The sequence below is a fragment of the Heptranchias perlo genome, chromosome 44 (assembly GCF_035084215.1).
Source record: "Heptranchias perlo isolate sHepPer1 chromosome 44, sHepPer1.hap1, whole genome shotgun sequence".
In the NCBI taxonomy this organism is placed as follows: Eukaryota; Metazoa; Chordata; class Chondrichthyes; order Hexanchiformes; family Hexanchidae; genus Heptranchias; species Heptranchias perlo.
This window is the reverse complement of record NC_090368.1, coordinates 3,719,853-3,741,122: the sequence shown is the minus strand read 5'-3', so window position 1 is coordinate 3,741,122 and position 21,270 is coordinate 3,719,853. Positions and strand designations below refer to the sequence as shown.

Here is a 21,270-nt window from a genome sequence, read left to right as displayed (position 1 = left end):
TTTATAAAGGACAGGGGCCAAATTTTGTGGCACCTTGTGCCCTGATGCAATCTTTGTCCCGTTCCCTTGCATCCTTTCTCTCTCTGGAAACCCGTCCAATTCCCTCTTGGACCCACTGATACCGTCCTCTTCAGCGGGCTTCCCTGGTATCTTACCACACGACTCAACCTCACCTGGTAGCATTTAATACATAGAATAGAATCACAGAATGGTTACAGCACAGAAGGAGGCCATTCAGCCCATCGAGTCCATGTCGGCTCTTTGCAAGAGCAATCCAGCTAGTCCCACTCCCCCGCCCTTTCCCCGTAGCCCTGCAAATTTTTTCCCTTCAAGTACTTATCCAATTCCCTTTTGAAGGCCATGATTGAATCTGCCTCCACCACCCCCTCGGGCAGTTCATTCCAGATCCTAACCACTCGCTGTGTAAAAAAGTTTTTCCTCATGTCGCCTTTGGTTCTTATGCCAATCATCTTAAATCTACGTCCTCTGGTTCTTGACCCTTCCGCCAATTAGAACAATTTCTCTCTATCTTCTCTGTCTAGACCCTTCATGATTTTGAATACCTCGATCAAATCTCCTCACAACCTTCTCTGTTCCAAGGAGAACAACCCCAGCTTCTCCAGTCTATCCACGTTTCTGAAATCCTTCATCCCTGGAACTGTTCTAGTAAATCTTTTCTGCATAGTCAGGGCAAAGCAAATTCCCCTCAGAATGCATGAGTGAGGATGTAGGTACAGGTATCGGCACCTGCGGATTCTGAAGCTCCTACTGGTGGTAGAAGTGGGCAGCTGCAGGCATGACAGTGTGTCACAGAATGGTGATGCCCAAATAAGCAGTTCACAACATACACGGCAAATTGAATTATATTAAAGAAGGACTTGCATTTCTATCGCGCCTTTCACGACCTCAGGACGTCCCAAAGCGCTTTACAGCCAGTGAAGTCCTTTTTGAAGCGTAGGAAATGCAGTAGCCAATTTGTGCACAGCAAGATCCCACAAACAGCAATCTGATAATTACCAGATAATCCCTTTTAGTGATGTTGATTGAGAGATAAATACTGGCCCCAAGACACCAGGAAGAACTCACCTGCTCTTCTTCGAAATAGTGACTGTGGGATCTTTTACGTCCACCTGAGTGGGGCAGACGGGGCCTCGAGTTAACTTCTCATCCGAAAGACGGCACCTCCATCAGTGCAGCGCTCCCTCAGAACATATTACGGACTACAAGTATCTCATTACTTAGTTTATTGGCATATTTTGAATCTATAACAGAATAAATGAAGGGTTTGTGACAACCCAATGCGTTTGTAGGCCTAAATATGCCCCTGAAATAATCCCCAGCAAATTTGGCTAAGCCTTTGGTTACACTCAACATGTAAAAACTTGCTCAGGTTAGAACACCTGCTCCATCACCCCCTCCCCACCCCCCACTTCGATGTCCCTTATGAAACATTCTTATCCTATCACCAGATGTTTACACTATCGGACGCTGCCCCGATGGTCAGTTCCATCACGACGCTTACACCAGAGCAGATTGACACCAAGAGCTGTTGTCTGATGGCTTCCAATATAAGAGGCTGCCGCCTCCATTCCTGACGCATGATGCTTACATCATAGGTGTTGCCATTGTTACACAATGCTTACATCATATGTTGCTATTGTTACCTGATGCTTACATCATAAGTGTTGCCATTGTTACCTGATGCTTACATCATAGGTGTTGCCATTGTTACCTGTTGCTTACATCATAAGTGTTGCCATTGTTACCTGATGCTTACATCATAGGTGTTGCCATTGTTAAACAATGCTTACATCATAAGTGTTGCCATTGTTACCTGTTGCTTACATCATAAGTGTTGCCATTGTTACCTGTTGCTTACATCATAAGTGTTGCCATTGTTACCTGTTGCTTACATCATAAGTGTTGCCATTGTTACCTGTTGCTTACATCATAAGTGTTGCCATTGTTACCTGTTGCTTACATCATAAGTGTTGCCATTGTTACCTAATCCTGACATCATAAGATGCTGGCACATGACATCATTGTAACTGCCACTGCTCACAGCCACTCAAGAGTAAGTTTGATTTGAATTTCAGCATTTAAATACAATACAAATTATATTTATATATTATGAATAATTAATAATTGATTGCATGTTGATGACCGAATTAAAACGCATAGAAGTCATGTGTGTTCCCAAAGTCAAAATAAGGGCATGTGGTATTAAGATTCTAAGATGGCTGACTGTTCATGTACAAGGACAAATAAAATGTAAATAAGAATGTTTTTATAAACTAAAAGTACAAACAATAACCAGCAAAATAAAAGACAAGTAATGTGAACAGTTAAAGAAAACTATGGCTGCTAATATAAATCAGTGGTTAGGCCCCAGCTGGAGTATTGTGTCCAATTCTGGGCACCGCACTTTGGGAAGGATGTCCAGGCCTTGGAGAGGGTGCAGAGGAGATTTACCAGAACGGTACCAGGGATGAGGGACTTCAGTTATGTGGAGAGACTGGAGAAGCTGGGATTGTTCTCCTTAGAGCAGAGAAGGTTAAGGGGAGATTTAATAGAGGTGTTCAAAATTAGGAAGGGTTTCGATAGGGTAAATAAAGAGAAACTGTTTCCACTAGGAGGGTCGGTAATCAAGGACACAGATTTAAAATAATTGGCAAAAGAACCAGAGGGGAGATGAGGAGAATTTTTCTAAAACTCAGCGAGTTGTTATGACCTGGAATTCACTGCCTGAAAGTGCGGTGGAAGCAGATTCAATAGTAACTTTCAAAAGGGGATCGGATAGCTCTTTCAAAGGCACGATGGGCCAAATGGCCTCCTTCTGTGCTGCATGATTCCATGAGATCAGCTAATAGGTTAATGGAAAATAGTCTAGTGGACAACTGAGATAGTAATGGGGAAAGCTTTATCAGCTACGTTAAGAGTCAAAGGACCATCAAACACTGTATTGGGCCATTAAAAGATGCTCAATGAGAGGTTGGAAAGGAATTTCAGAGTATGGCAGTGCTACCAAACAAGTACTTTGCATCGGTCTTTACTCTTGAAGACGAGGCTTAACTGACAGCATCAAGTGGTGCTGTTAATAGTGAAATTGTTGATATTAAAATAGATAAGGATATCGAGTTAGATAAACTAAGGACCCTTAAAATAGACCGGGCTGCCAGCCCTGATGATATCCACATGAGGCTCCTTAAAGAAATGGGACAGGTGCTACGCGAGCCCCTCGTCCGTATCTTTAACAGCTTGCTGGACTCACGGGACTGTTCCCTCAGACCGGAAGAATGCCAATGTGTTTCCAATTTTTGAAAAGGGTGATAAGGCGGAACAGGGTAACTATAGGCCCATTAGCTAGACTTCAGAAAGAGGTAAGATGCTCGAAGGCATCAGTCGAGATGACCACTGAGACAGAGAAGGTCTTTGCAGGGGCACCCTTCCCGAAAAGAAGGTCCGTCTTATGAATTTGACCGTATTCCTTGAAGAACTCACCAGGTTAGTAGGTAAGGGTGACATTGTCTAGCTGGGCTTTCAGAAAGTCTTTGATAAGGTATCTCACGTGATAGAATCTGGTGGAATTAATGGTAATTGGCTACGGTGGATTGAGAATTGGATGAAATGCCCATAAGCAGAAAGTTATTGTCGATGGATTTGGATCTGTTTGGAGACCGGTTACCAGTGGTGACCCTCAGGGGTCGGTGTTACAACCTTTTGCTAGTTACTATTTCATTAATGACCTAGATGTAACGTGCTGGGAGAATGAAACACAAGTTTGCGGACGACACCAAGATACCTGCGAAGGTTAGGACTGTAGAGGATGCTCAACTAGTGCAAGAGGGTCTCGATGTGTTGGGAGAATGGGCCCGTGTTTGGCAAATGATGTTTAACTCAGGGAAGTGTAGTGTTATGCACATGGGTAGGTCTAATGCTAAACGTACATACGCCCTACAGGGAATAGAACTGAAGCCAGTGGTGAAAAAGAGATTTGGGTGTTAACAGTGCATCACTCTCTAAAGGTTCATGACTAATGCCATGAGGCTATAGCTAAAGCAAAGATGTTTCTATTCACAGGGCATAGGAACTGGAGGAGGCCATTCAGCCCCTCAAACCTGTTCCGCCGTTCGATCAGATCATGGCTGATCTGCATCTTAACTCCATTTTCCCGCCTTGGTTCCGTAACCATTAATACCCTTACCCAACAAAAATCTATCAATCTCAGTTTTTGAAATTTTCAATTGACCCCAAGCCTCAAAGGCTTTTTGGGGGAGAGAGTTCCAGATTTCCACTCCCCTTTGTGTGAAGAAGTGCTTCCTGACATCACCCCTGAATGGCAAAACTACAAAACAAACCATTTTGTCCTTGTACAAGGACCTTGGTTAGCCCTCAGTTAGAATACTGTGTCCAGTTTTGGTCTCCTCAGATTGGTAGGGTTATTGGAGCTTTGGAAAGGGTGCAGAGGAGGGCCACAAGGTTAATTCTCAGTCTGAAATACCTTAGTTATCCGGATTGGCTCAAGGAGCTGGGTCTGTATACTTTAGAATAACGTAGACTCAGGGGTGGTTTGATTTAATTTTCTACATGTTTTCCCTTTGTGTTGGAATCTAACAGTTAATGCTGCCTCATGAGTTGTCATAGAAACAGAACATTCTCCAGTCTAGAGTATCTTTTCATCTTGGGACCGGACCCTTGAATGCTCAGATGCGCTGTGGCAATTTTATTCTTCTGTTTCGTAATTGTGAAGGGTGAAGGAAAACTCCAAGGGGGAGGGCGGGGGGGGGGAGCTTTCAATTTAAAAGGCTGGCCCTTTGTTGACAAAGTACAAAAATATCGAAGTGACTGCTGACAACAGCAGTTGGCATACAGCAGCGAAGCCCTCACGATGGCTACCGACGACGCGCAATTCAGGGGTTAGCGCTGGAGGCCGCCGTTGACGATGCCGTTGTCACCAGGTCCGTCCAAGAAATATATGCATCAGCAGGTGACTTTGGACCTACGGTTCCCAAAGCTCTCCTCGCCTCATGTCTGGGTCTGTTGTAGACTAATTGATAAGAGATTGATTGCTGTGATTAGTCACCGACTCCGTTATCGGTGTATAAGAACATAAGAAATAGGAGCAGGAGTAGGCCAATCGGCCCCTCGAGCCTGCTCCGCCATTCAATAAGATCATGGCTGATCTGATCCTAACCTCAAATCTAAATTCATGTCCAATTTCCTGCCCGCTCCCCGTAACCCCTAATTCCCTTTACTTCTAGGAAACTGTCGATTTCTGCTTTGAATTTATTTAATGATGTAGCTTCCACAGCTTCCTGGGGCAGCAAATTCCACAGACCTACCACCCTCTGAGTGAAGAAGTTTCTCCTCATCTCAGTTTTGAAAGAGCAGCTCCTTATTCTAAGATTATGCCCCCTCGTTCTAGTTTCACCCATCCTTGGGAACATCCTTACCGCATCCACCCGATCAAGCCCCTTCACAATCTTATATGTTTCAATAAGATCGCCTCTCATTCTTCTGAACTCCAATGAGTAGAGTCCCAATCTACTCAACCTCTCCTCATATGTCCACCCCCTCATCCCTGGGATTAACCGAGTGAACCTTCTTTGTACTGCCTCGAGAGCAAGTATGTCTTTTCTTAAGTATGGAGACCAAAACTGTATGCAGTATTCCAGGTGCGGTCTCACCAATACCTTATATAACTGCAGCAATACCTCCCTGTTTTTATATTCTATCCCCCTAGCAATAAAAGCCAACATTCTGTTGGCCGCCTTCATCACCTGCTGCACCTGCATACTAACTTTTTGATTTTCTTGCACTAGGACCCCCAGATCCCTTTGTACTGCAGTACTTTCCAGTTTCTCACCATTAAGATAATAACTTGCTCTCTGATTTTTCCTGCGACTACCAGGACGGTAGAAGGCGAACTACGTGGACCATTTTTGTCGCCTAGCAATTCCTATCTTTTAAAGGAAAGCGCTGAATTTCCTGTCTCGATGGAGACCGATCATCGAGAGCCACTCGAGGGAGCAGCCCCTGTTCATTTCAATGGGGGGGGGGGGGGGAGGTCAGGTCACGATCACTAATTTGTCTGGGAGTTGTTCCAACCCCAGTCGGCCCCCCAGAAAGCTGGACACGCCCGTGGCGGATGGGGACGGGTTGCCGATAAGTCCCCAGGCCGCTCTTAAGTTGCAACGCTCCCCCGCTGACGAGCTGCTCCAAGACGTAGCCTTGTGGCTCCCTGTCAGTGACATCATCGTCAGATGAAGAATCAAAAATGGCTATCTCCACTGGATGGGAGCCTTTGGGCATCGACATTGGGAAAATGTTGGATTTTGGAAGTTCGAGATCACGGGCTGAAGCTTGGGCCCGTTCCCCTCCTACAAAGATGGCACCTCCGACAGTGTAGCACAGACCCCCCCACCCCCGACCAGTTGGTATTCCTCAGTTGATTGAGGGAAGGATGTTGGGCAGGACGCTGCTGTTCTTCCATTGGAGTCACAGGATCTTTAAAAGTCGACGTGAATGGGCGGTTGGGACCTCAGTTTGGCGTCTCATCCAAAGGATGAAACAAGATTCTGAACTGAGCATCATTTTGATTATACCCAAGTGACACAATGCTGCAGTTTACATCGCGGTGTCGTGTATTCTGTAAACAAATGGAAAAAGCAGTCTCCTTTTAAATTACATGTCTGTTCCATAGAATTTACAGCACAGAAACAGGCCATTCGGCCCAACAGGTCTATGCTGGTGTTTATGCTCCACACGAGCCTCTTCCCACCTTACTTCATCCCACCCTATCAGCATATCCTTCTATTCCTTTCTCCCTCGTGTGTTTATCCAGCTTCCCCTTAAATCCATCTATGCTATGCGCCTCAACCACTCCATGTGGTAGCGAGTTCCACATTCTATGATCCCCAATTTTAATTGAGCGGATCGGGTCAGGCTTTGGGACCCCGCGGGCCACTTTGTCGCCATGAAAGAAAGGATGGAAAAGAGAGAGGGTGGAGGGGGCCGGCTGGGACAAAGGCGGCAGAATACAGACAGCTGGTGCTGCCACTGATCAAATAGTTCAGGCGTGACAGTCTGAGCAAGCCTTGGCTGCATTGCAGTAGAGAGCGATCAGCTGGCTAAGGGGGAGGGAAGGAATCTAAGCTCACTGTAGGGCGTCTCTTATACTGTGTCTCACATACGTACAAAGAGCTCTCTTCAGCAACCGAGCCAGCATTTCCTGGACGAAATCATTCCAATCTCAGAAAAGGTCAGTCTGTGTATATTTTTCCTGTAATAATTTTTTTAAGCATTTTAAATGTACCTACATGTAGGGGCTGACAGGATTCAGAATCGCCTTGTCATGCCCACTCAATAGATTAGCTATTCAGTTCATTTTAATATTACATTATATCTGTAGATTAAGCATCTTTCATTGTTATACATCTCGAAGGTATTTACTTTAAATGGGTACCTTTTAGCAAAACCTTTTTTTTTTAAATTGCCCCGATTTAAAAAAAAATCAGAACTGAGTGCAAGGAACACTAGGGACAAAAATCAGCCTTTCCCAGATCTATTTTTGATTTTCAGGGTCAAATACGGAGGCTGAATTGGGATTTGTGTTTATAAATCGAGCATCTTTTAAGGGTGACGCTGCTGGTAGCACGGGAATACTGGAATTTTCCCAGTTTCTACTCGTAGCTGAGGGGGGGAAATGAATTACTCTCCCTCTCCATTTATTGTCTTGCCTCTCTGACAATTTCTCCAATGCAGATTTTCTTCAGTTATATTCAGTGTACGTAAAAAAAAACTACACATTTTGGCGGTGAGTGAGCTTTACTGAGTGGCTGAGGTTATTTATACAGGACCCCGGGGACTGATTCCGGCCAGTAGCGGTGATATTGATGACTGCTTGCTTGCCCGGCGGGTCAGTGCCTGGTGGGATTTGGTTTTGCCCGCAGAACTCTGGCAATTGTCTCGTTTGGGCGGGGTGCAGCCCCTCTCCAACATCCTTGGTTTGGGGACCAGGGGTTGCCAGCCCATCCAGGATTGCCCCAGAGTCTCCAGGAATTGAAGATTAATCTCCAGAATCATCCAATCGGGTAACAAAGAGTCTGTCCGCTTTCCGATTGGCCGTGGGAAGGCAGGGCGCTGTGAGGATGGACGTGTCGGGCAACCAATGGTGGGACAGTGAGGGATGGCGGTCACGTGATGAAACCTCCAGGGATACGTCCAGCGAACGTTGGCAACCCTACTGGGGACCCATGTTGAATGTTTCTTATTTTTAAGTTCCTCTCTCCCTTCCCACGAACACGGTGCAGGATAATATCATCGTGCAGACATTTCTATAGGTGACTGCGTTCAGCGGTCAACTCCTCACCCCACCCCCTACTTAGCAGCCACACCTGGGGAGTCTTGAAAAATAAAAGACCTCCTCTGTCCCGTCTGGTCAGCGCTCCTCCTTCCTGGCCACCAGGGTCACTTTGAGGGTGGCTGTCAGTTTATCCTGGGATAAATGTGGGTGCTCCAATTACGTTCTGGTAAAAAAGAAAGGTTTGCATTTCTATCGCGCCTTTCACGTCCTCAGGACCACCCAAAGCGCTTTACAGCCAATGAAGCATTTTTGAGGTGTCGTCACTGTTGTAATGTGGGAAACGCAGCAGCCAATTTGTGCACAGCAAGATCCCACAAACAGCAACGTGGTAATCAGGCGCTCAACTGGACCTGGGGGAGGGGGGAGGGAATTCAAATCTGCGGAAACAACATTTCAGTGAGCGAGCGGTCAATCTATGGAACAGGCTCCCGAGGGAGGATGCAGTCAGTATTGATTCACTTAAATGGAAATTAGTCAGGTTTCTTTCAGAAAATAACCTTGTGGGATACAGCGCACGAGTAATTTGAGAGACGACGTGTGGTGAGTGTAACATGCTTTGGGGGATGAGGGTTGGGGGGGGGGGGGTGGGCAGGTGACTTTGGACTATGGTTTTCCTCACCTCCTTTCTGGGTCTGTTGTCGACTAATTGATAAGAGATTGATTGCTGTGATTAATCAATAACTCTGTTATCCTATCATGCGACGACCATGATGGTAGAAGGCAAACTAGATGGACCATGGTCTTTTTTCGTCTTGCGATTCTTATGTTCTGATCCATAAGCCTCTATTAAGCACTTCTTGCCCATGAGAGCAGAGCTGAAATCAATGTCCTTCCCCTCATCTCAAATATACGATACTGATGTTGCTTGCCAGAGCCCGCAGTTGTAATGAGGGCACCATCTGGCATATCCCTAGGACCAGGGACTGCTGTGGCAATGATGCTAAATTGAGTCTTCAGAAGTGCATGATTCATGTATTTATTACTGGGGCTAACAGCTGCTCACCATAAACAGATGGTTTAACGTAAGAGATTTTATTCTCATCAGAATCTCTTCTCCCGAGCTTTTTAATAGACCTGCAATTCTACATAAACCGTTATACGTCATCTCACTCTCTGCACGGATCTGCCTCTCAAAAAATATCCCCTCCGTTTTCCGGAGGCGCCGTCTCTTCCTGGGGTAAAGTTCCACGGGTTTTGGAAATCCTCCAGCGTCTTGTCCAAGAGCCACTCTTGACAGGTGAGGCTACAGAAAAGTGTCGGCAGACTATTCGAGCACGGAGAGCATCGCAGCCACGCACAATCCCGTCCTCACGTGCGCTTTCCGACAGGGGTGACAATGAGGAGCAGGAACCCCCGGACGACCGTTTGCTCCCTTTGCCCAGGGGGTGCTGAAGCCAATTGCACGAGCTCACTCATGACTCTGTCCCCAGGTTATCCGGTCTCAGTCGGAGGGTTACTGTGTTGTACTTCTGCCAGAACATGTCCTCTCGTTGTTGCAATCTCCAAGAGTGCAGGCCTAAACTTTCACACTGGAGGTCTTGGCCAAGAGGAACATGCACAACACAGAATGTAAGAACAGATAGATACAGAACTGCATGCTCAATTCAGAATTGAACTGGCAGCTTGGCTAATGGGTAGCATTCTCGCCTTCCGACTCAGGTTGTGGGTTCATAGTCCCACTCCAGGACTCGAGCACATAACGTAGGCTGACATTTCAGTGCCGTGCTGAGGGGAGCACGGCATTAGGAACTGGGGGGAGGCCATTCAGCCCCTCGAGCCTGTTCCACCATTCGATTAGATCATGGCCGATCTGTATTTTAACTCCATCTACCCGCCTTGGTTCCGTGACCCTTACCTAACAAAAATCTATCAATCTCAGTTTTAAAATTTGCAATTGATCCCCAGTGTCAATAACTTTTTTTGGGGGGTGGGGGGGGAAAAGAGAGTTCCAGATTTTCACTCCCCTTTGTGTGAAGAAGTACTTCCTGACATCACCCCTGAACGGCCTGGCTCTAATTTTAAGGTTATGCCCCCTTGTTCTGGACTCCCCCACTCCAGAAGAGATAGTTTCTCACTATCTACCCTATCGAATCCTTTAATCATCTTAAACACCTCAATTAGATCACCCCTTAATCTTCTGTACTCCAGGGAATACAAGCCTGGTCGTTGTCGAAGATGCCGTCCCTCCCTATGAGGCACTAAACCGATGCCCAGTCTATCTGTTCCGATGTATCAGAGATAAATTAAAAGATCCCATGACACTTTGATGTCCTGGGCAATGTTCCTCCCTCAAGCAACATTAAGCCTTTGTTTAAGAAGGGCGGCAGGGAAAAGCCTGGGAACTACAGACCGGTGAGCCTGACATCTGTAGTGGGTAAGTTGTTAGAGGGTATTCTGAGAGACAGGATCTACGGGCATTTGGAGAGGCAGGGACTGATTAGGAACATGGTTTTGTGAGAGGAAAATCATGTCTCACGAATTTGATTGAGTTTTTTGAAGGGGTAACCAAGAAGATAGATGAGGGCTGTGCAGTAGACGTGGTCTACATGGACTTTAGCAAAACCTTTGACAAGGTACCGCATGGTAGGTTGTTACATAAGGTTAAATCTCACGGGATCCAAGGTGAGGTAGCCAATTGGATACAACATTGGCTTGACGACAGAAGACAGAGGGTGGGTGTAGAGGGTTGTTTTTCAAATTGGAGGCCTGTGACCAGCGGTGTGCCTCAGGGATCGGTGCTGGGTCCGCTGTTATTTGTTATTTATATTAATGATTTGGATGAGAATTTAGGAGGCATGGTTAGTAAGTTTGCAGATGACACCAAGATTGGTGGCATCGTGGACAGTGAAGAAGGTTATCTAGGATTGCAACGGGATCTTGATAAATTGGGCCAGTGGGCCGATGAATGGCAGATGGAGTTTAATTTAGATAAATGTGAGGTGATGCATTTTGGGAGATCGAATCGGGCCAGGACCTACTCCGTTAATGGTAGGGCGTTGGGGAGAGTTATAGAACAAAGAGATCTAGGAGTACAGGTTCATAGCTCCTTGAAAGTGGAGTCACAGGTGGATAGGGTGGTGAAGAAGGCATTCAGCTTGCTTAGTTTCATTGGTCAGAACATTGAATACAGGAGTTGGGATGTCTTGTTGAAGTTGTACAAGAATTAGTAAGGCCACACTTAGAATACTGTGTACAGTTCTGGTCACCCTATTATAGAAAGGATATTATTAAACTAGAAAGAGTGCAGAAAAGATTTACTAGGATGCTGCCGGGACTTGATGGTTTGACTTATAGGGAGAGGTTAGATAGACTGGGACTTTTTTCCCTGGAGAGTAGGAGGTTTAGGGGTGATCTTATACAAGTCTATAAAATAATGAGGGGCATAGATAAGGTAGATAGTCAAAATCTTTTCCCAAAGGTAGGGGAGTCTATAACGAGGGGACATAGATTTAAGGTGAGAGGGGAGAGATACAAAAGGGTCCAGAGGGGCAATTTTTTCACTCAAAGGGTGGTGAGTGTCTGGAACGAGCTGCCAGAGGCAGTAGTAGAGGCGGGTACAATTTTGTCTTTTAAAAAGCATTTGGACAGTTACATGGGTAAGATGGGTATCGAGGGATATGGGCCAAGTGCAGGCAATTGGGACTAGCTTAGTGGTATAAACTGGGCGACATGGACATGTTGGGCCGAAGGGCCTGTTTCCATGTTGTAAACTTCTATGATTCTAAAAACAGAATAACCCGTCATTCATTTTATTGTTGCTAATGCACTTATTGGCTGCTGTGTCTGCCTACTTAGCAGCAGTGACTGCAGTTCAGAGTAATTTATTTTATGTGGAGCACTTTGAGATGTTTCTAAGAGGAAAGAATTTGCATTTATATAGTGCCTCTATTGTCCTCAGGCCGCCCCAAAGCGCTTCACAGACAATGAATTACTTTTTGAAGTGTCGTCACTGTTGTTTCGTAGGGAAGTGCAGCAGCCTATTTGCGCACAGCAAGATCCCACAAGCAGCAATGAACGATCAATCTGTTCTTTTTTTAAGTGGTGTTGCTTGAGGGAAGAATGTTGGCCAGGCCACCGGGGAGAAGGGCCCTGCTCTACTTCAAATAGTATCGTGGGATCTTTTACGTTAACTGAACAGACAAGACGGGGGCCTCAGTTTAATATCTCATCGGAAAGACGGAACCTCTGACAGTGCAGCACTCCCTCAGTAGTGCTGGAATATCAGGCTAGATTAGGCTGCAGCAGGGTGCGATATAAATGCAAATTCTTTCCAAGAGAAATATTAGAAAGCACGTGTGTTACAGTGAACCATACAGGCCATAAATTGCCCACTTCAATCCCTAGTCCGTGCTCTGGTAGCTGATCTCAGTGTACGGGCACTACTATTGAACTCAGCATCTCTCCAGGATGAAAGCGGGGGGGTGGGTGGAGAGGAAGGGAAATACACTAGAGTTTCCCACCACTGATGGCTACTCAATAACCACTGCTGGACGGGATCAGCCTCAGCTGTGATGCCCACTACAGTTGAATAGTCTACCAACACACCCACACCCGGGTTCATTAAAAGTAGCATTGCAGGTTAACAAGGCCATTAAAAATGCAAACAAAGCACTGGGCTTCATTTCGAGAGGGATAGAATTGAAAAGCAGCGAGGTTATGTTAAACCTGAATAGAACCTTGGTTAGGCCACACTTGGGAGTACTGTGCACAGTTCTGGTCTCCATATTACAAACTGGTGATGGAACCAGGGGCCCCTCCTGGTTTGAATGGCTCAATGCAATATATTATAGTGCATTTACAGTCATAGGGGTATGGAATTTGTTTGGTAACCCGTGAGTGTTGCAGTTGATGTCATGAATGGTGCATGCAGTGCTCCACAGACCCGGCAATTTTTAAGAAAGTGAAGTATTTTAGGATCTCGTGTGCTGTTTTATTGAGAAATTGTACTTTAAAATATGCACATTAAGTCAACTCAAGATTTGAACTGAGGTGTTATGGTTCATATGGCTTAGCACAACACTACACAGTGCCGTTACCCTCTAGGCTGTCATAGGAACTCCCTTTCTCTTATTGAATAAGCGCTGTCAAAGGTTTATCCATTGGAAAGACCCAGTGCTGGCTTCAGAGGCTGTGTGGTATTGCAGTTGCAAAGAGGAAGACCTGGTGTTGATTTAAAATACAAGGTGTTATTTGTTAGAAACTGGAAGGCAACATGGGTTCCTGTATCTCCGGTGTGCTGTAATGGAATCCTGACCATTTTAATTGTAAGATTGCAAGACCCAAAGACTGAGAACAATTGTCCAGAAAATGGTGTCGCACCTTCTTGTTGATGCTGACCCTGCTATTAGTATTCAAATGTTATATTAACACTTTCCTGATTTTTTTTTAAGTTGTAAAAGGTCATATGATGCTGTCATTGTATTACAGTCATGAGGTAGTGGTTACTGTCTGGTGACTAGTGGGTGGAAAAAAAAGTTGACTTTTTTAAAAAAAACTATTGCTTGGCGTTACAAGCACTGGGGTTCAATTCTAGAGGGATAGAATTGAAAAGCAGAGAAGTTATGTTAAACTTGTATCGCACCTTGGTTAGACCACACTTGGGAGTACTGTGCACAGTTCTGGTCTCCATATTACAAAAAGGATATAGAGGCACTGGAGCAGATTAATAAGGATGAAACCAGAGCTGAGGGGTTATAACTATCAGAATTGACGAAAGAGGCTGGGGCTCTTTTCTCCAGACAGAGAAGGCTGAGGGGTGACTTAATAGAGGTCCTTAAGATTATGAAGGGGTTTGATAGGGCAGATGTAGAGAAGATGTTTCCAGTTGTGGGGGGAGACCAAAACTAGCGGCCATAAATATAAGATAGACACCAATAAATCCAACAAAGAATTCAGGAGAAACTTCTTCACTCAGAGTGGTGAGAATGTGGAACTCGCTACCACAAGGAGTGGTTGAGGTGAGTAGCCTAGATGCCTTTAAGGGGAAGCTAGATAAACACATGAGGGAGAAAGGAACAGAAGGATACGTTGATAGGGTGAGATGAAGTAGGGAGGGAGGAGGCTCGTGTGCAGCATGGACCAGTTGGGCCGAATGGCAGTGGTCATGAGCACGTGGCACTGGTGCGCTCCCCGTGCCGTGAAATTGGTTTTGGCTGGATTGCAGCCTTTGATACAATAAGCATTGTTCCCCATTTCCATAAGAAATAAATAATTCCTTATCAAATGAATTGTGCTCTGTAACAATTCTTCCTGTACAATTCCCAAGGTAGGTGCTGTACGGAGAAAAACATATTTTGTTTTTTTTAAAAAAAAAATGACTGAAAAATATGAGAGGGTCTGCTGAAAAAAAAATCTTTTTTTTGATTGTATGTGAGCAATGACGAGGTTCAGTCTCAAAGTTCTCATTTCTGCAGTTCCTGGTTGCGTTCTCGCCTCAAGTGTTGGAAGGGCATGTGTTCAAGGCCCACTCCACGACCCTGAGCAATTAAAGACACTGCAACGGAGGTGCTGCATTGTTGCAGGTGCCGCCTTTGGGATGAGACACATTAAACCCCACCGCCCCGGAGTCTCATCTGCTTGTCCTGGTGGATGTTAAAAGATCCCATGGCCCACCATTTGAAGAAGAGTTGAGGTAGTTTGTCCCCAGTGGCCAGTCCAACATTCCTCCCGCAGCGACCACCACCTGAAACAGGTCAACTGGTCACTCAAATCATTAAAGGGATCCTGCGGTGCACCTACTTTAGTGACCACACTTTGAAGTGATTCACTGTACGTGCAGTGCTTTGAGATGTTCCTTCACAATTAGTAAGAAAAAAAGAACTAGCATTTCTATCGCGCCTTACACGGCCTCAGGACGTCCCAAAGCCCGTTACAGCCAATGAAGTACTTTCCGAAGTGTAGTCACTGCTGTAACGTAGGGAAACGCAGCAGCCAATTTGCGCACCGCAAGATCCCACAAACAGCATTGCGATAATCACCACATCGTCTGTTTTTAGTGATGTTGGTTGAGGGATGAACATTGGCCAAGACATCGGGGAGAACTCCCCTGCTCTACTTCGAAATAGTGGCCGTGGGATCTTTTACATTCACCTGAAAAGGAGCAGAAGGGGCCTTGGGGACCTCCGACAGTGCAGGGCTCCCTCAGTACTGCACTGTGAGTGTTAGCCTAGATTTTGTGCTCAAGTCTCTGGAGTGGGACTTGAACCCACGATCTTCTGACATTTAAATGCAAGTCTTTCTTTGCGATGTACCCCTCTGTTAGTGCCTGTTTTTCCAATGCTACTGACCCAGAGAGTTAAGCCAGTTCTGTGAGGGGCTGATTTTTGACTCGGGGACTAAACCGAAATCCTGTGTGCCTCTTTTCCAGCTGAAGATGCTGGACCTGCTGAACAGCCAGTACGACTCCTTCCTCTTCTGGCGGATGCCCATCCCCGAGATTGACCTCTCCGAGATCGAGGTGCTGGGGCCGTCCATCCCGAAACCCGGCTCCGGAGGGCAGACCGCAGCGGGCAGACCCTACGCGACCCAGGCCATGTCGGAGGAGGAGGAGGCCCTGGCCGAGTACAACACCTTCAACTACTGGAGAGCCCCCATCGCCAGCCTCGACGGACTAGAGTTGGAACTGCTTTGAGTCGTTAAACAGAAGCCACCTCGAATGAGCTTATAACGTGTTGTTCATGATTTATAAATTTTCTGTGCGTACCAACAGATTCACTTGCTTTATCCGCCCCCCCCTCCTATTTAATCCCCCTTCAAAATGTACTTGGAAATCACAGCCAAAGCAAAGGAGAGCTTATAGAGGGCTCCCATCTTTCTCCTCCCCCATATTCCCCCTAATACGTATCCTTGATTATTCTTCAGCTTCCTATTAGAATGATGCAGCCCAGGAGGCCATTCGGCCCATTGTGCCAGTGCTGGCTCTTTGAAAGAGCTATCCAATTAGTCCCACTCCCCCCTGCTCTTTCCCATAGCCCTGCAAATTTTTCCCCTTCAAGTACTTATTCCAATTCCACTTTTGAAAGTTATTATTGAATCTGCTTCCACCGCCCTTTCAGGCAGCGCGTTCCAGATCAGCATAACTCGCTGCCGTAAAAAAAAAACAATCTCCTCATCTCACCTCTCGTTCTTTTGCCAATTATCTTATTGGGGGAAAGCATAGGAACACGAGTAGGCCATTCGGCCCCTCGAGCCATTCAATTAGATCATGGCTGATCTGTACCCCAACTCCATCAACCCGCCTTCGTACCCTCGCCTAACAAAATTCTATCAATGGCAGTTTTGAGATTTTCAGTTGTCCCTCTGCTTTTTTTGGGGGGTTTGCTGGGAAGAAAGAGTGTTCCAGATTTCCACTCCCCTTTGTGTGAAGAAGTGCTTCCTTGATATCACCCCTGAACGGCCTAGCTCTAATTTTAAAGGGCTGGACTCTTCCCCCCCCCCCCCCCCTCCTCCACCAGAGGAAAGAGTTTCTCTCTCTCTACCCTATTGAATGCCTTTATCATTTTAAACACCTCAAGTAGATCACCCCTTAATCTTCTGTACTCAAGGGAACTCAAGCCTAGTCTGTGCAACCTGTCCCCGTAAGGCAGCTCAGAAGAGCAACAGGAAAAGGAGAGGGGGTGGGTGGAACATGAATGGATGGGAGCAACATACCCGACAGATACCACTTGCATACTCTCAACTGGTTTATGCAGCCTGCTGTTTACCTCTTCCGTCCCGAAACGATGAACTTGTTGGCAGCCTGACAGCAGCCCCGGGCAACCTCTCCCCGTTCCGTTGCTGTCGCTACAAAAGACCTAGTTACAACTCGAGAGAGAGAGAGAGAGAGAGAGAGCAGCGTCGCTGCAAATGCAGAGCTTTGTTGGGTGCACGCAGTTCGTAAAACTGCCGAAAGCAATTTGCCACACCAAGAAACAAACAAGTCTGAACTGTGTGAACTTTTCTGATGTGGCTCCCAAATTTTCGTGCCCCTTTTTTTTTAAAAAAAAGAAAATTTAAGCTAAGGTCAGAATTATACCCCTTAGGACCAGGCTCAGCCAGTGGCTCTCAATATGGCCCCTCAGAGCATCACAGTGCCCTCTGTTGCTGATGAAATGTTTTGCAAGGGTTTCTCAGTGCAACACCATCGCTTTAAGACACTGCTGTGCACTGTGCATAAAAGCCTCAGTTCTCAGGCTAGGGCAAAATAAAAAAATGGTGGGTTGGGGGCTGGGGGGTGCGGTTGGGGGAAAAGAGATTTGTGACAAGCCATTCTGATCACAGCATTTCCTCGGAAGAACAAAATAGAAACTTGTTCTTTTTTGTTAAAAAAAAAACTGATTAAAGGAGGCATCGTCAGCCTCTTGGAGATTCTCCTTGGTGGCTCGGTTCCTACAGGAGGGTGCTCCGAAATCACTGGATTGGGGATTCGCAGCCGCGGCACATACGGTTACGAACCCCCCCCCCGACAAGCTGCGGCACAAACAGCTACGATGCACAATTGCTACACCCCCATAACCTTTTGAAGTGGCCACGGTCGGCAACGTAAAACATGTATTAGAAAATTGACAAAGGGTCGATATCCCTTTAAGAGGCGAGTATTAACTCTACCTCGCTAACTAATGTACTCAGTAGCAAAACTGGATGCATTCAGTGATGTTTAGTGTGTCAGAAATGTCTGTTTCTTAAGCTGGTACTAATGTGAACTGTTTATTTATCGGTTTCAGTATGTAATTTCTTAATTTATTTAATGCGTTCTTTTTTAAGTTTAACTTATAAGACGACTGCGGAACAGGACGCGGGCCAAGACTTTTGAGAAGTCCTGGCAAGGTGGGGGAGGGGGGGAAAAAAGAGGCAAAATGCCAAGTCTCAGTGCGGGACGCCACCCAAGGCGGAAGAGTAAAAGAAGAGGAGGTAATGTCAGAAAGGAGCAGCTCGCCGACGTTAACCTTGGGCGTTAAAAACTTGTCGACTGTAGGAGGAAAGACCGAGGGAAGGTAAGGAGCTCAAGTTTGCGGACAGATTGAGTCGGGAGTAGGAAATGGTGCGATCTGTCTTGATTTCAAGAGAGTGCCAGATTGCAGAACCCTGGTGCTCGAGAATATAAAAGGGAAACATGAGGTCACTGGCGCGCTGCCTGTACTAATCGTTCATCGTTAGGTGGTAGTTTGGCACAGAGGTGGTTTCCAGCGCCTGCAATCGCAAGCATACATGTGAAAACGACTCTCACATCCCCCTGCCACACTGCGGCTGTAAGAGGCATGCAGCGTTTAACTCGGCTGCACAGCCGAGTCCCCGTCTGTGAACGTACGACCACCAATCGCACGAGAATCATCACAGGAATTGTGCATCATCTATGGCGTGTGGGTTTGTGTGCATTCCTTATTTGGGCATCACCGTTCTGTGACACAGTCACACCTGCAGCGGCACACTGCTACCACCAGATGGAGCTTCGTTATAGCTCATAAGATTCAAGTCCGCCTGGTAAGATGACTACACTTAAAAGTACTTCGTTGGCTGTAAAGCGCTTTGGGACGTCCTGAGGTTGCAAAAGGCGCTATATAAATGCGAGACTTTCTTTCCACTGGACTTCCTGATGGAACCGCTGAACTATTTTTCCCGCCAGTTTGTTCCCCCCCCCCCCCCCACATGAAGGCAACTGGCACTTGCCGAGATTTGGTTCCAGGGGCACCAGACGCTCCCTGGTACCACATCCGAGTGGCCATTCTTCACCCGCGAGAGTGAGAAGGCCTAACTCGATAACAGAGGGCATCACAGTCGAGGCTAATGCAGTCCTTGCCCACCAGCTGGAGTTGCTGGAATTCAAGCAAGAGTGGAAGACCTGGCTGATTTTGGCCCTCCCTGTCTCCAAGATGCAAAGCCAAATTGTAGCCCCCACCTACAACCAGCGTGGCTGAGATCAGCTAACATTGCAGAGACCAGAGACCGTACCTGGGAGTTCATGGTCTGCACAGTTCAGGTACATGCTCAAATCAACAAGGGGGCCATTTCAATTTAAGTCAGTCAGTCAGTTAATCATTTCTGTTCACAAACACAGATGGTGGCAAAGGAGCTACAAGACCTGAATTCAGCACCGGTTGCTGTACTATCGAGCACTCAGAACTACAACGATTACATGGCGTTATAACCAGTGACGTTTCGTACACAAGAGTCACTATGGGATCAGGGTGTTCACAGGCTGATGGCTAACACTCTTCCCCCCTCCCCAGTGTGTTGAAATCAAGACTCGATTGCAGCAGTTGCTACTCAAACTCATTCGCTTCTAGAACTGTGGAGCTTCTCAACTCCCTAAACCTTCCCTTTCCTCCCACAACGTACACGCGTCTAAAACCCAAGGTCGCTCCTCGGTTTATTCACCTGACTTTCTCTCCTACTCTTCTCAAATTTGCTGGCATCCGTCGGATGGGCCTCGGTTTTTCACCCAGGTTTATTATATAAAAGCACGATCTGCCATGCAGCAGGATTGATAGGAAAAGTAATCAGACCTGCAGCATGGTGTCATGCACAAGTCCCAAAAATTTGAGTATTTCAACTTATTTTTGGTAGAATTTTTTTTTTTTTACAAACTGCACTCTTTCCCTTGTGCGTCTATACAGAAGGTCGTGTGGAGTGCGCTGACCTCTTGTGGCAGAATTTCTGACACGAGATCCAGTCATGCCACGCCCTGTGCCAGGAGCGAGTTTGTTACAAACCCACCCTACTCCACAGATGCTCATGTTATTTTGCGCTGTTCTTTCTCTCCCGTGTCTCCACAAGCTGCTCCTCTCCGACGGGTCAGAAGTGGGTGCACTCGCACCCACATTGTTAGGAGTAAATTATTGCCATGTAAAGGCCCAGAAAAGCCACGTATTACACGCGAGTCACAGGATAGTATTCTTGCCATCACTGGCCATACACATTTACAAAGGTCAGTCAAGAGATATTCATAACTTTCAAATGGTGTACATTCCCCCTTTATTGATGACATTTTTTCATGCTGGAGGGATCAATATTCGATTGCACCAGCAGTGGAGAGTAACTGGTTTTATCCCACCCCTGCAAGCAATCTCCTAAGTAGTGCTTGTGAACGATCGCCTTTCCAATGTGTGAACCCAATAGCAGCATTGGTCATGGAGGAACAGATGTCGGATTCACAGTGTGTGGGTGCTCCTCAAGAGAGAATGTAAAGGCGGGTTCGTTCCTTATCTTGGGTTGCCTGACAACGCACACGGTGGGTCGTACAAACCAACCCCCGTTCCCCACCCCCCGCCCCGAATATTGTCGTCCATTAATCCTTCCTGGCTCTTTAATGAACTCCTTTGAAAATCTCCATCAGATATCCAGAGGCACCTACTTCAGCAAACAGTGTTAACATCCCTTTGCTGTTATGTTTACTGCAGATGCTTTGTTTGAACAGCATAAAACCAACCAATAAATTGAACTCATTAAGAAAAAAAAGTTGTGTGAGTTAATTTCACTATTTTATGGCGACTCTGAATAAATCAAATTCACTACAGCAGGCCGGGATTTTCACTGGTGTTTTGGGGGAAATCACATCCCGCCCATTTATTCTTAAACACACCTGTTAACAGTGGCCGAGTAAGTCGAATTCTGCCATTATTCCAGATTACAGATTTTTAACCAGGTGTCTGCAGATCATTTGGACTATTTGCATAGGAACAGGAGGAGGCCATTCAGCCCCTCGAGCCTGTTCCATCATTCAATTAGATCATGACTGAACTGTATCTCAACTCCATTTACCCGCCTTGGTTCCCTGACCCTTAATACTGTTGCCTAACAAAAATCTATCGATCTCAGTTTTGAAATTTCAACTGACCACTGCTCCCACACCCCCCAGCCTCAACAGCTTTTTGAGGAGAGTTTTCCAGATTTCCAATACCCTTTATGCGAAGAAGTGCTTGCTGACATCA

The 21,270-nt window shown here is 46.2% G+C and overlaps 2 protein-coding genes across 4 annotated transcripts in view; one reads left to right on the top strand and one right to left on the bottom strand.

Annotated features, from left to right (window-relative positions):
• LOC137306619 (CDC42 small effector protein 1-B-like) overlaps window positions 1–21,270 on the bottom strand; it is a 59,737-nt gene that overhangs the window by 31,687 nt on the left and 6,780 nt on the right. The window lies entirely within an intron of this gene.
• Window positions 7,113–20,797, top strand: mllt11 (MLLT11 transcription factor 7 cofactor). 2 transcript variants are annotated; one of them, XM_067975919.1, is made up of 2 exons: window positions 7,113–7,261; window positions 15,732–20,797. In XM_067975919.1, exon 2 carries the CDS (start codon window positions 15,738–15,740, stop codon window positions 15,993–15,995), a length of 258 nt encoding a protein of 85 aa, XP_067832020.1. In that variant the 5' UTR covers window positions 7,113–7,261; window positions 15,732–15,737; the 3' UTR covers window positions 15,996–20,797. The 2 variants fall into 2 exon arrangements, with proteins under 2 accessions (XP_067832020.1, XP_067832021.1); XM_067975920.1 differs by lacking the exon at window positions 7,113–7,261 and adding an exon at window positions 9,405–9,602.